General features: G+C 40.5%; 1 protein-coding gene across 32 annotated transcripts in view; it reads left to right on the top strand.

The window, feature by feature from the left end:
- Positions 1-815: 815 nt before the first annotated feature.
- The window catches only part of RIMS2 (regulating synaptic membrane exocytosis 2), a 433,807-nt gene continuing 417,148 nt past the window's right edge, over positions 816-17,474 (top strand). For all 32 annotated transcript variants that reach the window (XM_065752189.1, XM_065752177.1, XM_065752196.1 and 29 more), the window contains exon 1: positions 816-985. In XM_065752189.1, coding sequence (XP_065608261.1) covers positions 816-985 — 170 coding nt within the window. The remainder of the gene's footprint in view (positions 986-17,474) is intronic.

The raw sequence follows: 17,474 nt of genomic DNA, 5'->3' as shown, positions 1-17,474 counted from the left end.
CCCTCCCTGTCCCTCCTTCCCCGGTGACCGCTGCTGTCGGTCCTCCCCGCGCGGGCTCCTCCTCGTCCTTTCCTCGCGTGATTTTTATCGCGTCCATTTTTTTTTTTCTTTTGTATTTATTTAAATAAAGAAGCGCCAGCCGCTCCCGCCGGCCCCCGCCGCTCAGCTCCGCTAGGGGCGGCAGCCATCCCCGCGCCGGGAGGAGGCGCCGCGCTGCTCAGGTTGGGGGCGGCGGCGGCGGCGGGGCGATGCGGAGCCCCCTCCCGTGACTCCGGCCGTCCGCCATGCGATGGGTTAGGCGGCCTCCCTCCCGCAGCCGGCAGGGCAGCAGCCAAGCGGGGCGGCTCGGGCAGGAAGCGGCGCGGCTCGGCCGGGGAGCGGCGGCGGCGGGAGGCGGCCCCCTCCATGGACGGCGGCGAAGAACGATGAGCCGCGGCCGGCGGCCGGGACCGGCGCTCGCCCGTAGGGGCTCCCCCCGCTGCGCGCCACGGGGCGCCGCGGCTCCGCTCTCCCCCTCCTCCCCCGGCTCCGTCCCCCTTCTCCCCGCTCGAGGTAATCCCGCTCGCCCCTAAAGCGCAGCGCTCCGGGGCTCATCCCGCCCTCCCCGCTCCCCGCCGCTCGCCCCCGTGGCCCCGCCGCCCCCGGGGAGCCGGGCGGGTGGCCGCGAGGTCGGGGCTCCGGGCACCCCGCCCCTCTCGGCGAGGCTGCTGACGGGCTATTGATTTGTATGTGCTTCGCCCCGCGCCGGCCGCTCCCGCCGCCGCCGCCGGAGCCAGGAGAGCGCTTCCCGTAGCGGCGCGGAGCTCCCACCAAACATGTCGGCTCCCGCCGGGCCCCGGGGCGGCCCTGCGCCTCCTCAGCCGCTGCCGGCGCCTCAGCCCGAGATGCCCGACCTCAGCCACCTCACGGAGGAAGAGCGAAAGATCATCCTGGCCGTCATGGACCGCCAGAAGAAGGAAGAGGAGAAGGAGCAATCCGTGCTCAAGTAAGGGCGGGCGCGTCCCTTCCCCGTCCCCGGCCTCTGGGGCGGCGCGGCCGGGCGGGATGGCGGAGCGGAGCGGGGCCGGGCAGGGCAGGCTCTCACCATCCGGGCAGCGGCGGTGGGGCGCGGCCGGCGCGGAGCCGGGGCCCGAGGCTCGTCGCTCGCCTCGGCGGGTCGGGCGGCGGCCGAGGCTCCGCTCGCCCCGACGCCGGCGGGGGCACGGCGCCCAACATGGCCGCACAGGTGCCGTCCTCACCCGGCGCGTGCCGCCGGCAGGAACGGGGCAGCCGGGCCGAGGCGGCTCCCGGCGGCGGGCTCCGTGCGGGGGCACGGCGGATAGCGGGCGGCGGCCCTGCCCCCGCGCTGGCGGGACCGCTGGGGCCTAGGCTCCGGCCGCCTCGCCGGGTGGGTTTGCCACAGCCGCCATCTTCCTCCGACAACGTGTCTGCCGCCCGCCCCCGCCACGCTGCTCTTTCCAAGCGGGAGCCCGCGGCCGAGCTTCAGCACCGGGAGCTGTCCGGCGGCGCCGCCCCTGCGGGCCCGGGGCTCGTCCTGCGGGGCTGCTGCGGGCGGAGCGCGGCCCCGCCGAGCGGTCCCGAGCCAAGCCGGCCGCGGCGGGAGAGCTCCGGGAGCTGTCCGCCCGCCGTGGTGCTGACCCGTGCCGGCATTGAAGGGAGCGTTTCGGTCGTTTCGTGGGCGCTGCTCTTTGCAACGCCGCAGCGAGCGGCTCTTTTCGTACCAAACCCCAGCGAGTTAAAGGGCTGATTTCGTATTGTGTCGTGGGCATGTCGGCTCCAGCTGGCCCTCCGAGCTCCGTTCCCGAAGTCTGTTTCCAAGATTCATTGCACTGTTAGCATCCCAACGAAAACTTATGAAGTTATTGCTTACGTCGCAGCTATGGAGCTGCGAGTTGATCTAAACCCTGTAAGCCTGTTTAAAGAGATGTTTTTATTGGGTGAACTTCTCCAAGTGTAACAGCGTAACGTGAGCGCTAGAAATAAAGTGCTGTATCTAGTTTTATAACTGAATAACTGTCAGCCTAATGTTATTCAGTTGACTTGATATCATGACAATTGTTTTAAAGCAACTAGCACTCCTTATATTTCTAAATGGTAAAGTATACCAATATAAATGCACATTTCTGCCTAAAATCTACACTCATAAAATCATTAACAAAGAAGAATATGGAAACATATTCAAGTTGTAATTTAAATATGTGATGCTAGACTTACAGAAAGCTCTTGGAAACTTTTGTTGTCAACTTCAGTATCTAAGATGTAAATGCAATACTAGGATCAGTTTGAACTCTTCAGCTTGCACATGAAAAATAAACTTTAGAATCTTGGAAGCAGACAACTGACGAAACAAAGGTCTTCACTGCAGCCTAAAGACAAACTCAAAACTTTGGGTGGGGTTTAGGCTCTCATTAAAGTTTCTTCTTGATTTCTGTGTGAGCAGTGAGGAAAGTGTCGTAAAGGTTGTACAGAAAGAATAGCCTGAAACGGGATCTTGTGAAAATGCTGTTCTCAGTGGAATTTGTATAGGTAGCCCACAGTATTTTACAAGATTCTGGGAAGTGATCTGATATCAGATGAATAAGTCGCCAGTTTTACTTGTGAAGTGGCTCCTTGGTCCATCAGATGCGTGTTTATTCTGAAAATGCCAACAGATTTATTAATCACAGCATTCCACCAGTCATACCAGAGCGTGTTCTGCATTTTTAGATAGGTATTACTGAGCTTAATTCTCTTGACAGATGTTTTCCTTCTGTCAAGTGGAGAGAAGGAAGAAGAAAGGAAAAAAAAACACCCTGTATTTAGATGAATGGACTATTGTTATTGCGTATAGATAAATATAGAGCTAAATCCTGCAGACTTCGCTGAAGTGTAATTCTCCTCGAAGGCAAGCTCCTTTTGAAGTGGAAGGTATTTTTGTCTGACTAAGCAATAAAATTGTGTCATTTCATTCTATGGAGAAATTTAGGAGGATAAAAAAAGATGATTGAAACAAAAAAAGTTGATGCCTAGAGATCTTAGCACAATAACAGTTCAAATATTGTAGAAATGGACAAGTGTGGGTCTTCACTAAATTTTATATAATTTTTGGTTACTGAGTGTCAGTATGAATGGCTAGTCCCTGGGCTCTGCTTCCTTTCTCTATTCTCTTTCTATTTTGTGCTTTTCAAATTCTTATGCCGTGCCTATCACTGTGGTATTTGAGCATCTTCCAAGTGTGCATTAAGTAGTGTGACTCACATCTGTAATGTGGACTGTTTATTTTTTTCCTTTTGCTCCCTGGGGTAAATATGTGTGGATTTAAAATAGATACATATCTTTTCCTTATGCTTGTTTTACTCTTTTTGAGGAAAAGAAGTGCAGATGGTATTGAGTTGTAATCTGTAGCAACTAATAGTGATAGGTCAGCATGAATTCCTGCCAGGATTTGCTGGAACATGATGGCATGTAAAACTGAAGCTTTCCAGATTTGCTCTTTCCTTTGGCCTGGTTTGATGTGTGAAATATGCCTCACTACAATTGTGCACTGTGCTCCTGTGGTGGAGCTTCAGCGTTTAAAGGAGGAGAGGCAGCAAACTGCTGTTCTGACTGCCCGTCCTTTGGAACTATTGGGATCCTTGGAGTGTGTTTTGAATGCTGTGTACTGGGAAGGTGCCTTTCTGTCAAGGTTACTGTACACATGTCAAGCATAGTATTTAACATGCATAATATTCAGAAAAAGTAAACTTATGTCTGTATGCTGAGTGTAAGTCCTTCTCTCTGGTGATAGAAATATTACCATATTTTCAACTACTGTATTTGTGGGTATTTTAATTTCTTGGATGTTGCATAAAATGTAAAAACTTTACATTTACATTACGTGCATCCTTCTATCATGATTTCTAGTTTTGTGAGCACAAGCTTTTTAGCGGATTTTAGGTAACCCATTTCCTCTAAATGAATAACTTTATGAGATCCATAGTCTACATTTTTACTTTTCATTTGCACTTTATTTCTGTATCAAAGGAGTGGCTTGAGAGGATGTGCACAGAAAAAACACTTGTAGAAGATGCTAGGTTGCTGATGACGCTATGCATAAGGATTTTATTTCAGCCTGTGTGGTGTGTGTTTACAACCATCTCTTTGTAGGACTGCAAGTTCCTGGTTTCTTTGCCCAACTATTCTAAAAGTAAACTAATGTTCTGCTTGTAAGCTCAGACTCACAGTTCTGAAATTGACACTTTTCAGCTTTCCAGAAGTGTGGGCAGTTTGGCCCAGCAGAAGGCATGTTTTCCCAATAGAAGTTTCATAATGAAATTAGCCATTTTTTCATACATTTGCACTGTATCACCTACATTTACTATGAGGCTATTGTAGGAGATCTCTCATTGTATGTGCATGTGTCCAGAATCAACTGGGATTGCCATCGTTTTTATCCAGGGAGAGAGAATAGATGGAGGCATGGCAGGTTAGATGAAGAAGGAGAGTCTTTGTTTCCTGCTTTATCAGATCCTTAGCCCTAGGAGCGTGTGGGTGACTGTGGCCTTGTGTGTACTCAGTTTCTGTATCCGTGATTTCACAGCCATGGCAATAAATGACTGAAATTAAATCTCTGACAAGGAGACTGTGAGGAAACTGGGCTGTGTAGGCTCCTGTGTGGAGTAGCATATTGGGCTTGGGGGAAAGGAAGCAACAGACTCATGGCTGCAAGTCCCAGTGGTGTAAATAGCTCACACAACCATCATACTGTCTTATAAATAATTATCCTTCTTTATGAGTAATCACCTCTGATTTACAACACTTTAAAGGATTCTACGTTTAGGATTTGGATTTGGGCCAGAAGGGATGACAGAGGTGTAGGTGTTGATTACTGTTTTTTTTTTTTTTTTGTTATTATTATTGTTGTTGTTGTTTTTTTCCCCAGCATACAGATGTGTATATGGGAAATTCTGAAGTTTAGTAGGTAATGCAGAAAAATTTGCTTTTGGCCACATTGTAGACTAGGACTTCAAGCAGTAGTAGTTGGCTGAGGTATCGTCCCATCACTTAATGCTGAGTTTTGCCTGAATTTAGAATGCTGATCTCAGTAGGCTACTACTACACCACTCATTATTTTTCCTTTGTTTCTATTTATTATTTAGAAAAATATGATCAAAATGACTAATAACTTTATGTCATATAAAATAAGTGACAGTGGAAATTATAAGTGTAGGTAGAGTTGAGGAAGAGCACAAATTTCCTTATATCCTTCTCTTCCCTTTTGCCCCTTTTGCCTCTTTTGCCTTCTGTTTTCCCTTCCTACAACCACATTCTCTGTTCTATCCTTCTACCCCCCTCTCCCCCCCACCCTTTTTTAAAAATCATCTTTCTTTCATTTAACAGTTTTTTACCGCCTTTATGACCTCACAAAATTGCTGTTATTCCTTACTCTCCTCTCTTACCATGTAGCTAGACACTTTATACTGTAAGTAATACCTGTCAGGATGTTACGCCTTGTACCATCTGCTCTTCAAGAAGACTCAGGGTTTACAATTGTCCCGTAGAGCTTCTGGCATACTTCTGGGCCCTGTCTACAAATAATAGCAGTGGTACTTCCTGCCAGTGACTAAGCAGAGTGTATTTGGAGATTATAGAGACTGGCAGGAACACTAATTACTGGGTTTGATAATGTTAATGTTAAACAAAATTTCAGAAGTCTGCAGTAGTGCTGATGTTGTTCCAGTGTTCCAAAAGTGCAGGCAGGACCGGTTGGACCCTAAGAGGCCTGAGATCAAACAGTGTTGAAAAGTAGAAAAGCTGATACAGGTTTTAGTTTATGAGGAACCCAATAAAGAGATAGTTAACACCAACTGGTATGTACTTTCTGAAAAGTGTATCTTGTGCAATAAATATGCTTTTATACTTTTTTGAAACCAATACTTAATTTTGCATTTTAAGGACAAGAATGTAGACTGTTCTTCAAGGTATGAGGACTGTATCCTACTAAGTGGTGACTGGGTGAAATTCTGTGGTCTCTGGAAGTTGGGTTGGAGGACTGAATGTTCCATTCTGGATTTTGTCCGCATATGTCTGTGAACTAGATAACATCTAAATAACTGAGAATGTCAAACAATTGATTTTTCCATTGAAACAATAGCTTAATTAGTGTGTGTATTTTAAGTACAAACTACATCGAAGAGACGTTACTCTAGAACTAAGGCGTATAACTTGATATAAAGTGTGTTTTCACCCTGCCAATTGAGTTTTAAAATACTTGAAGCATATTCAGAGTTCTATAACAAAGAGGAAAAAGAAATACTATGAGTTGAATATTGAAGTTTAATCTGCTGGAACCACTAATGTGAGATTAACCATGTACATAAATGTTCTTCTTTTTTTTTTTTCATCTGTAAGGTAAACACAACAGTCTTGGGAATTTTTGAAGGGAATGTCACCTCTCATTCTGCTTTTTACAGTCCTGTAGAGTAGTGGAAACTAGGAAAGTTTCTGTGTATACTGGTCTTCATTTTTCAAGCTCCTATTTTCTAGCAAGAATCTTTCTGTGTTGCCTTCTTTCATTTTTCCCTAGCATTTCTCTGATTGATGCTTTTTCCCCTAGAAGAAGAAAAACTTGTGAAGATAAAAACCCAAAAGAAACAAAAAATTGATTAGTTACGATCTATTCTATACTTGCTTAACTGTTGCAGACATTACACCTTAACAGTGAGTCTTCAGACTGGGACAATTTTTTGAGGAAGACTAGACCATATGGGCTATCATATCATTTGTCTTACTGTATCGTGGTTAATAGTTACAAGTCTTCACAGATAACTAATGTATTTTAAAAATGAGCAATGTTGAATCTTTTGAATTCAGTCCCACAAGCGAGAAGAACCTAATTAATGACTGTTAAAAAATGGCATTCAAAACTGGTTGTTATTCAGGCAGATTAACTGATATACATTTAAGTTCAAATCACACTATGTGGTTTTCCGTGCTGACTGAGTTTAGAGTATGTTTCTTTTGAAAGACTGCATGTTGTAATAGGAGGATATGAAGAACCTCAAATTATAACTGGCTGTTTTGGCTATATTATAGTTCATTAAGAACAACTGTTTATATCTAATCTGGTAGTGCTTTTTTAAGCTCAGTAAACTCCAGCAACTGCCTCTCATGATTCAGTGAACTTCCGGTGATACAGTAAAATTGGAGAATCAGTGTTATGCTGAAAAAGTCAAAGCTGAAAACATTTCCTCTTATTTATTTAATTATACATTTTTTCCCCTAAGGTATTGTGCTGAAGCTGCAAAGGGGTTATCAGTCAGGACCAAGATTGTAACAGCTGATGTAATAGTGCAAGATCATACAGGGGAATCGCAGAGTGTTAGAAGAAGTTAATATGTTTCATTGCAGGAGTGTAAGGTTTCAAAGTAATTTATACTGTTCTCTGCTGTTTTTTGTTGAAGGTGAAATGCTTTTGTATTCTTGAATTTAAATGTTGGTTGCCATCACATTTCTCTGCCTAAACACTTTTTTAGAACTATTGTAGTTGCATTTTGATTATCTGAAATTAAATCTATGTGTTTTGGTGGGAGGGGTTTACAGTAATTTTGGAGTTTTGAAGTTTTGATGAGAAAGCCAGAAGATTCTTTGATTTAGGCATTAAGATGTTGTTCCAACCATACTGAGATACCCTGTTGGTTCTAGCTGGAGTCAGCAAGAGCTGAACTTGTGTTATAGAAACATCCATGTGCTTCTGTTCGAAAATTCACAGAGAAAATCTTTAAACTTTAATTAAAACACGAAGAAGTGATTTTCTTTTTACTGTCCCTGTGGAATTGAACCTTTCTTCTTATGTCTTATGCGAATTTGCTTAAACACTTTCTCCATGCAATATCATTATTTTTAGGGGGAATGGTTTCCTATAGTAGATACTGCATTATAATTGTACATACGCTATCTCACAAGTTGCATAGCATTACTAAGTATTTGATATAGTGGGGCAGATGGATTTTCTGTATTTGTGAGGGTAGTCTTTAGAATGTGTATTATCTTAAGAGTATAAAGGGCATAAAATATTTTGATTTCCAAATGAAATTGTGAGTTAGAATCAGATGTGTACATTTGTCTTTTTACAGAAAGGGTAAGAGAGAAGTAATGCTTTTTAAAGCTGCTTTATTGCTCAGGAAAAACAAAAACCAATAGAAATCGGGGCTGGTGGGGGCCTCATGAGGCCTTCCAATTCATCCTTTGCCTGTAGGTATGACCAGTTATAACAGCAGTTCTGACACCTGTCTTGTCTAATATAGTGGTTCCCAGCTGTGAGGGCACACCTGGCCAGGAGAATAGATTTCATGGCTGAAACAGGAACACATCACAAGAGATATGCAAAGTTTAAGCTAATTGGCTCTGCAGAGCTGTTCTGCCTACACAGGAAAAGATGAGGAGTGGGCTGAACAGATCTTGTCAGAAAACTCCCTGATCCTAATACATATGAAGCTTGCTCAGTTGTTTTGCAGGTGACAGTTTATTGTTGAGGAGTATAGGAACAAACTAATACAATACTGACCTAACATGGGACAGAGATTCCTTGATCTCCCTAGGTAATTTGTTTCGGCTACTCAATGTAATTATGATTTGATTTTTTTCTCCTAACAGTAAACCTAAATCTCTTTCCTGCCGTTTGCTACTTGGTCCCCAGTGGAAATGCAGAGCATTCTGTTACTCTTTTTTTTTTTTTTCTTTTTTTGCAACCTTTAATACCTTTCACATCTATAACTGTATCTCTGTATTGTAGATTCTCACCATCTCTTTTCTGCAGATTCAACAGGTCATATTTTATTGACTCTTGGCTATTCTTGTTGCTGTTCTTAGTATTCCTTCTAATTGAGCTTTTCTGAAATACGGTGTCCAAAATCAGACACAGTATTCCAGGCAAGGGTTTGGGATCAGTACAATGGTAACATAATATGTCCTATGTAGAACACTTTCCTTTTACAGTTAATGTCACGAGTATTTGGATTTTTTGTTTTTGCTTAGCAAATTGACTCACAGTTTGCTTGGGATCTACTATATACCTTCAGCATACTCTACTGCAGAGCTGCTATTGAGTGAATCACTACCTATGTTATATTTTGAAGTTGATTACCCCAGCTATATGTAGTGTTAGTCTTCATCCCTATTGAATTGCATTCTGTCTGCATCAGATACCTCTTATGATGTGTATCAGAGCACTTAAATAAAATGTGTGCACAGCCCATGGAGCAACAGCTAGGATTAACCTCTAGGGAGCGTCCTCATGACAAGCTGTATAGACTTTCTCTTGTTTGCCTGTACTTTCAAAAAAATCATAGAGTCACCAAGGTTGGAAAAACCTTCAAGATCATCCAGTCCAACTGTTCACCTACCACCAGTATTTCCCCACTAAACCATGTTTCTTGAACATTTCCAGAGGTGGTGACTCAATCATCTCCCTAGGAAGCCTGCTTCAGCACCTAACCACTCTTTTGGAGAAGAAATTCTTCCTAATGTCCAGTCTGAATCTCCCCTGGTGCTGCTTGAGGCCATTCCTTCTAGTCCTATTGCTAGTTACATGGGAGAAGAACCTACTTTAAGGTAATTGTAGTGAGTGATAAGGTCTCCCCCGAGCCTCCTCTTCTCCAGACTGAACAATCCCAGTTCCCTAAGTTGCTCTCCACTTGTGCTCCAGACCCCTCACAGCTTTGTTGCCCTTCTCTGGGCATGCTCCAGGTCTTCAGTACCTTTCTTGTATTGAGGTGTCCAAAACTGAATGCAGTACTCAAGTTGTGGCCTCACCAGTGCAAAGGGACGACCAGTTCCCTGTTCCCACTGGCAACGCCATTTCTGATACAAGCCAGGGTGCCATTGGCTTTATTGGTCATCTGGGCACACTGCTGGCTCATGGTCTGCTGAGTGGCAACCAACACTCCCCAGGTCTGTTTCTTCTACACAGTCTTCCAGCCACTCTGCCTTAAGCCTGAAGCCTGGGTTGTTCTGAACAAAGTTTAGGACCTGAGTCTTGTTGAACTTCATCCCATTGGCCTCAGCACATGAATCCACATTCTTGACTGCACTTATCTTCATAGGCAGAATGCAGAATTATCTAATTCCAATTTTGCCCTTGCCTTGTTGGTTAGGGAAGAAAGAGCTGTGTTGAAATCTTCTTAAGCTGAGAGGAGTCTAGAACACAGAGCTAGTACCTCCTCGGAAAGAGTTTTTCAATATTGTAAGGGAAATTGCTGCCTCTACTATATGCATTTCTTTTGTGGAAACTGTTGCTTGATGTAGTACAAATTTGACAAAGAAGCTGGGATCCCAAAGATACTTAGTTACTAAGGATCTATTGAAATGAAGTAGATGGGTAGTGGCATGAGGTTGTTCACATTCCTGACTGAGAAAAGAACCGCTGACACTTTATTAGGTGCCAAAGCATCTTTGCAGGAGAGAATCACTCCTAGACAGCAAAATTTGTTTGTGAGTCCTCATGAAATCAGACTTCTTCTGCACCCTCAGACCTGCCTGGTTAAGGAAGGGAATTATCTTCATTTTGGTATATGTGTCTTTCCACATTTACAACATTTGGATCTTGGGATGGAGCACAGAGAATTTCTGAAATAATTCTGATCAAATGTGAGTACCTACAGTAAAATATGAGTACCTGCAGTATAATACAACTACATATGAAACAGCTTACCATTCTAAAATTCAATTTGGAACCAGTGGAAAAAAGTGATGTTTTCAGGATGTGATCTGTCTCATCTTAAACTCAACACTTTGTGTAGTTCGGATGAACTGCAGAGCTCATTTCTGGCCATGGACTTAAAGAGTATGTCAGACATAAAGTCCCTGTAGACTTCTTAAGCTAGATAAGCTAAATTTCACCCTCAGAGTTCTGGCTTTGAGAGCTCTTCACTCTGTGGTCTAATGAAAATGCCGTAGCCACTTTCGGTAGTGGCATTGACTTTTATGGCTTTCTAGACTTCTCCAGAAGCCTGTCAGACAATCTGTATCTTTAGATTATATTTCAATAAATTATTAATTTATGGATGTTTATTTATCCATATCTTTAATGTTTGAGACTCACTGCCAGGAACCTAAACATGCTTTTTTTCTAGTCCAAGGTTATTCTTAGGATTTAATATATCTTTTAGGCTAATTTCAGAGAGCCTTCAAAGAATGTAGTTTAAAAGAAGACCTTGGAATACAAGGTATTTCAAGTATGTAGGGTGAAATGTATTTGCCAATAAAAGTACACTGTGAAGTAAATCTGAGCATTGCATTCTCTAATAGGAATGGTTTTGGGGTATTTTCAGCCAGAGGATAGAAAGTCATGGCTGAAGATAGTCTTGCAGCTAGATGAGAAGTTACAAACACAATATTTCCGCCATATGGAAATAAATATTTGTCTATAAGCTCAGTTTAAGTTTTTTCTGAACTCATGCACCATCTCTCTTCCTTATATCAATGTTAAGTTAGATTTCAGCATATGCTTTGAGTATCTTCTACGCTTTTTCTGCCAGTATATCATTAATTTACCAATATGTATTTAGCTACTGTGTATTTAGAATTTGGTAGGAACACTTTTGATAAATTAAAAAAATAGGGTTTGAATTGCTGTTGAAAGAAGCTATTGATAAGTGTTGTGAAACCAGCGTTTTTGTACTTTAAAAGACTGGATAAACAGGTATCTGCTGAAGATGTCATGTGGATTAGAAATTAAATATATTTTTGCTGAATCAGGCCCTCAGACAGTTTGGGAACACGAGTTTTGATTCAGCATGCTTCTATTAATTTGGTTAGTCACTGCGATTATGATTCATTTCATTCTGTGTAACCAACTGCTGCACAGTAAGTGACAGCTGAACCATGTATTATCTAACAGCTAGAAAAATAGCATCACTGTCACGTTTGGAAGGCTGAGGATTATATTTTTACTGAACACGTGTTTGGTACTAAAGTTAAAACGCTTCAAGAAAATCTTATTTTTTCTTAAGCTACTTATAGTATTACTGATATAAAATATAACAGTAAACATTTGGACTATTTAAAGAAAGAATTTTATTGGAATTCATGTCTATTATGAAGGGTTTTGTTCTGTTTTTGAATAATTTCTTGGCTTTTAGGATTAGTTGTGAAATTATACTGTAGATGCTTTGCTGATAGTCTGGTTTACATGTAAGTGGCAGATTTGCAGAGCTAAATGTAACTAAAGCAAATATTCCTTGAATGTTGGTATTTCTTCCATGTTAATATATTTTGCATCAAAAGACATTTCAAGAGAAGAAGTAATTTTCATTATTCTACTAAACATTACCAAACATACCAGGGAAATTCCAAAGTTAGCAGGCTGTGAAGTTAAGCGAACAAACTATACTGTAAAAAAATTATATCTCCACCTAGTTTCCATATTTTTTAAAATTGCACCTTTGTTTAAAAATAAGTATCAGAAAATCCAAATCAATGTTTTCCTGTCCTGTACATGGTTTGTCTGAAGTAGGTTGTCTGTTCAGGTTGATGTGAAGCCAAGAAAAGATATTTTCAGGATACTATACAGAGAAGGCTCTTGGTATTTTAAAAAAGATGAATTCTTCTGTGTGGTTAATATCTGAAAAAGAAGTGGACAAAGAAGAATGACATTTAATAGTGGCTATAGCCAAATGCTGACACACACACTTAAATATTTTGGACTTGTTTAGGCATGGTTGAAAGAGGAATCTTTTTAGTGATGTTATAGTGTATATATGAGCATGTCATATGCAGGATTTGCTGAGCATTTTTGTCTAGAATTGTTGGAGTTCTATATTTGAAAGGTCATTTTTAACAGATTCCTTTAAAAACATGCTTTTATTTGGGAAACGGCAAAATAAACATTGAATTAGAATTTTAAATATTAATGTGAATGGTGGTATTTGTTCTACATGGACAAGAGTGATGAAAATGGTATAATTAGGCCACGATCAGCATAACACATACCCCAACACAAACTTGATAAAAATAACTCATTCTTTTCTCACTAAGACCAGTTATTTACAAGTAGAAGATGCATTACTAAAAATGAATATAGGTTAAAATAGTATCTTTGTTTGGACTTATAATTTTGTCTAGTAATACTTTTGAAAATGAAAAACTTTCACTGAAACTGTAGCTTCACTGTAAGTTCAGTCAAAATTTAATAGTTAATGTCTCCTTTTTTTTTTTTTTTTTAAGTGAGTCACCATTGTACATATAAAGAACATAGCATATCTGTCCCTGTTCAAATTTACTTTTTTTAATGAAGAAAGAATTTCCTGAATGTTCATCAGTAAATTCATTAGTTCATAGGGTCATTAAATAAGTAAATACACAGTTGTGTACTTTTTGTCATTACTGATTTCAGTAATCCAATAATCTACTCTTAATTTTATTCTTAGGTAAATAGGAAAGATTAATTCAGAATTGGTAACTTTTTTTTGTCACTCTTTGTAACCTCAGGTTTTTCTTTGAGAGGGGCTTAGAAGTGTTCTATTGTAGTAATCCATGCAAAGCTTTCTTTCAACAGGAGCACTGTGCCTAACACAGGTAAGACTGAGCACTTCCTTAATAGAGACGACCAATTCTAAAACAGCTTTTGTTTTCCATTGTCACTGCTGGGCCTGCAGTAAAGCTAGGGGTGAGAAGGATGGTGGCTTGTGTTAGCAGAGGGGGAGTACCATGGAGTAACTTCTAGCTTGGATACATATAATTTGTATTCAGTATTTGTAACATTGTTGAATGGCACGATCATGATGTGGGATGAGTTTTATACAAAAGCCCTTCTATACATTTTCATTACTTAACAGATTTGGCAATCATTAGTATTTTTTTTAGGGGTGGTTGGAACATCTGCATGATAGCTTTTCTAGTTATAGTGCTAATATGTATTCCATCCTCTTTCAGTTTAATAGAGGTTTTATATGGAAAATTTTTCTGTGTGTGATGCAAAGGGAGGAAAGTATTGTTGAATTTTGCCCATCAACTCCATTATCTTTGCATTTTAATTCATAATTGGCTTCATACTGGCATAATTATAATAAAAGATGAGAATTTATACAGAAGCACAATCATTCAGTAGATTCATAATTAAAAATTGCATCACCAAAATACCATCAAGTATTTTGTGATTATATTCACAAAAAGACAGTTCAAGCCTTGTGACATCACTCTTGCAGGTCCTGGAGTTAATGAAACAGAGAAGGAAGGCTCCCACAGAGATGGATGTGCATGGTCCAGCTCTGTCCCTGGGCAGCCTGGTGCTGTCAGAACCCCATGCCCACCTCAGCCGTGGCTCCCTGCCTTCCTGGCACCACTGCAGCCTGGTGCAAGTGTATGGTGAGCTGTCTAGTGGAAGTGCTGCAGGGAATTTAAAAATATCCTCCTCCTCCCCATTTCGGCAGAGCTATTTTTAAACTGCAGAAAGGAACTGATCTGGTTTACTGTACGGTCCTGCAAGCAGCTGTGCTAGTGCAGCTGAGGGGCTGGCAGAGATGAGCTGTAGTTGTTTGTTGTTTGGAAGCAGCGGTCTTACTCTGCTCTTGTTTCCACAGTCAGCAATGACTGTTCTTGTTGCAGTCATTGAGAAAACCAGCAATCAACTCTTAGGAAGTCATTTCCTATTTTGAAGATCCCATTTTTGAGGTTTATGAGTAAATGCAGCCAAAATTAACATTCAGAGCCTTTTCTTGAAAACTGGGAAAATGCTCCTAAAATTTGACTGTTGAGTAACTGGAGTTGAAAAGCCATTGCTGATGTTAGCTTGGGGTGAACTAACTTTTATGTCTTTGTGGCTGCAGTTTTTTTTCTCAGACACTTTAAACTGATTTTTCTAGTGAGCAGAGTATGCTTGTTTCACCTGTGGGATATGGAAGGAAAGGAAATGCCATAGAAGAAGCTGGGCAAGTGGATGGGCTCTGAAAAGCTGTGTTGTTCCATTTTCCGATGTCATCTGCATCATAAATAATGAAAGATGTGTAGCAAAGATCCTAGTTGTAATTGCAGTACACACAAGCTCATGCATTTTCATAGGTGGCGTAATGACCAAATACTCTTCCTATTGAATGAATAGTAGGAGAGCTGCTTTGCCCTACTTCAGTTTTTGTACGGAGATAAGAATTTCTGATTGTTCAAATGATGTCATGATTTTGGCTCTAAATTTGTTTGCAATTTACTTGAAATGCAGACTACTGAAAAAAAGAGAACACAAATACTTTTGTTGTAATTTTTATTATTATTTAAACATCTTAAATAGTGGGTCTTGTAGATTACAAGAGTTATGACTGAATTTAAATATGCTAGGGTCAATAACTCAGAAACTACCCAAATGCTTCTAAGTTAGTGCCGAGGAACACAAAGTGCGAAATGAACCACTGCTACTGTCTATCTCAACACATAAGAAAAAGATAGACATGGTATCAAGGTGGTTAAATTTTTACAGTTGGAATAAAAGAAATGGATTCTGCCAAGTTACAGACTTGCAAATTTATTTGTGCATATGACATGTAATCTCACCGAAAAAAATCTATTTTTTTAAAAAGAAATGATTCTAAGAAGTAATGAAGTTAAAGTACTGCCATATTAGTAACATTTTTATGAATATTGGTCTAATTATTTTTAAGCTATGCTAAAATTTAGAGGGGCATTTCATTCTTTCTGGAAAGAAAGAAATCTGTTAGGATCAGGAAAATATGTAGGACTATTAAATATTCACGTATTTTGTTCTACTTGTTTGCTAACATTAGTCCAGTATTCATTAGGATCTACAGTCCACTGTGGATAGAAAGCATTTTTTTTTCTCTTCTATTATTGTAGCAGTCATCTTTGGTCTGCATTTTAATGAAAAATAAGCAGCTGTCCCCTTTCTTATGCCTCCCCTCTAGGCTGCCAGTAAAAATCACTCCAGAAACAATATTTTTAACGTGTTAATGTGTTACACCCCAAAAGGAGTGTGATGATCCTCTTTTCAGAATCAAAGCTCTCTCTTCTGGAATGATTTGCTGCCCCAAAATGTGAATAAATTACATATTTTTTAAAATGTCATTTTCACTTAGAAGGCAGCAATTTCATTACAACGAAATTCTTTTTTATTGTTTTTTTTTTTCTTCTGTAAATATTAGACACAATTCTGGAGGCCATGGAAAGCTTTTACTTTTTCACAGGTTAATATTCATACTGTCTCAGTGTCTGGTTCAACAAATTTCTGGTGTCCAACTATATTAGAGTGACTTCCTTATTAGTTTTTACTGGTGGCTTGAATGCCTGTATTACTCTAAACTGAAATGTTAGAAGGTCTCTCCTCCTGATCCTGTATGTAAAGAAGATGCACTCTGTCTGCTTTTCTCTGCAGAAAACATCTATATTTTAGAGATGATATCGGGATTATTTTGAAATAAGGGAAATACTATGGACAGCATATACATCTTCAACAAGATTTTGATTCCATCCAAGAAGTGATACATTTATTAAAGCACTCTAGATATGTTTTAGATTACAAAGATACAAAGTTAATATTTTTAATTTTGTTCATACAAAATGGGATTTTCCATCTCTTGTAATTTTATATCCTTGTTCTACGTAGAAGTTTCTGGGAGATGACCACTTAAGTCTGTTGGTTGTATAGATTTTAACAAAGATTAATTTAAAATTATAAACTTTTCCCAACTCATTTTTACAAGTGAAGCTTTTAAGAAAATATTTAGGTTCTTCCATATCATTGGCACATAAAACATTTCATGATGCCTTCTTGAGAAAAAAATATTTCCATAATAAAATGATTGGGCCTGATTTTGGTTTAACTTGTGTTCTTTTATTCTGTTAATAGTCTGCTGATGTCATTAGATCACTTCTGATGTAATCTTATTGTCCAAGGAAAAAAAGTAAGTCCATTATTCCTCATCATTTATGTCAAAACCTATAACAGCAATAAGGGACTGAGGGACTGCAGACAGCCTCTCTCCTGTCCTGTAGATTTTAAGCAATGAATTTGCAGTTCCTGAAGTGGCATTGTTGCCTGTGGAAAAGTGGAGAGAACAGTAATGTGAAGTGAGATGTGGTGCCCATAACAGAGAAATATTGAGACAAAACCCCTTCTGTTGTGTTAGAGTTGTATTCTTTGGTCTCAGGGCTTCTTCTGTTCTCTCTTGGTATGAAGGACCATTATCGTAACATCGTAATCACTGAAGAGTCATCCAAATCTTCTTAATGTTTATTATTAATGCTGCTTGAGCTGAAAGTGTGTGAACTCAAAGCAGAGATTGTAGTCTTGCTGCTGGAACTTTGCTGATGTCTTTTTTATTCTTACACAGTAAGGCGTTTTCCAGTAATTCCTTCAAAGTTTGGTAATGTTTTTCCCTTGTTAGAAGGGATGTTAGATAAGTATCATGAAGTCTAGTTTTCCACTAGATGAGCTATACGTGGATAAGTGTATGAAATCCATAAAATAATTACAGAAAAATGAGACAGTTTGCCCAGAACATGTTAGCAAGTGG

The sequence above is a fragment of the Cyrtonyx montezumae genome, unplaced genomic scaffold, assembly GCF_038088225.1.
Source record: "Cyrtonyx montezumae isolate F1298 unplaced genomic scaffold, pur_monq_1.0 scaffold_8, whole genome shotgun sequence".
In the NCBI taxonomy this organism is placed as follows: domain Eukaryota; kingdom Metazoa; phylum Chordata; class Aves; order Galliformes; family Odontophoridae; genus Cyrtonyx; species Cyrtonyx montezumae.
This window is presented reverse-complemented; position numbering and strand designations above follow the sequence as displayed.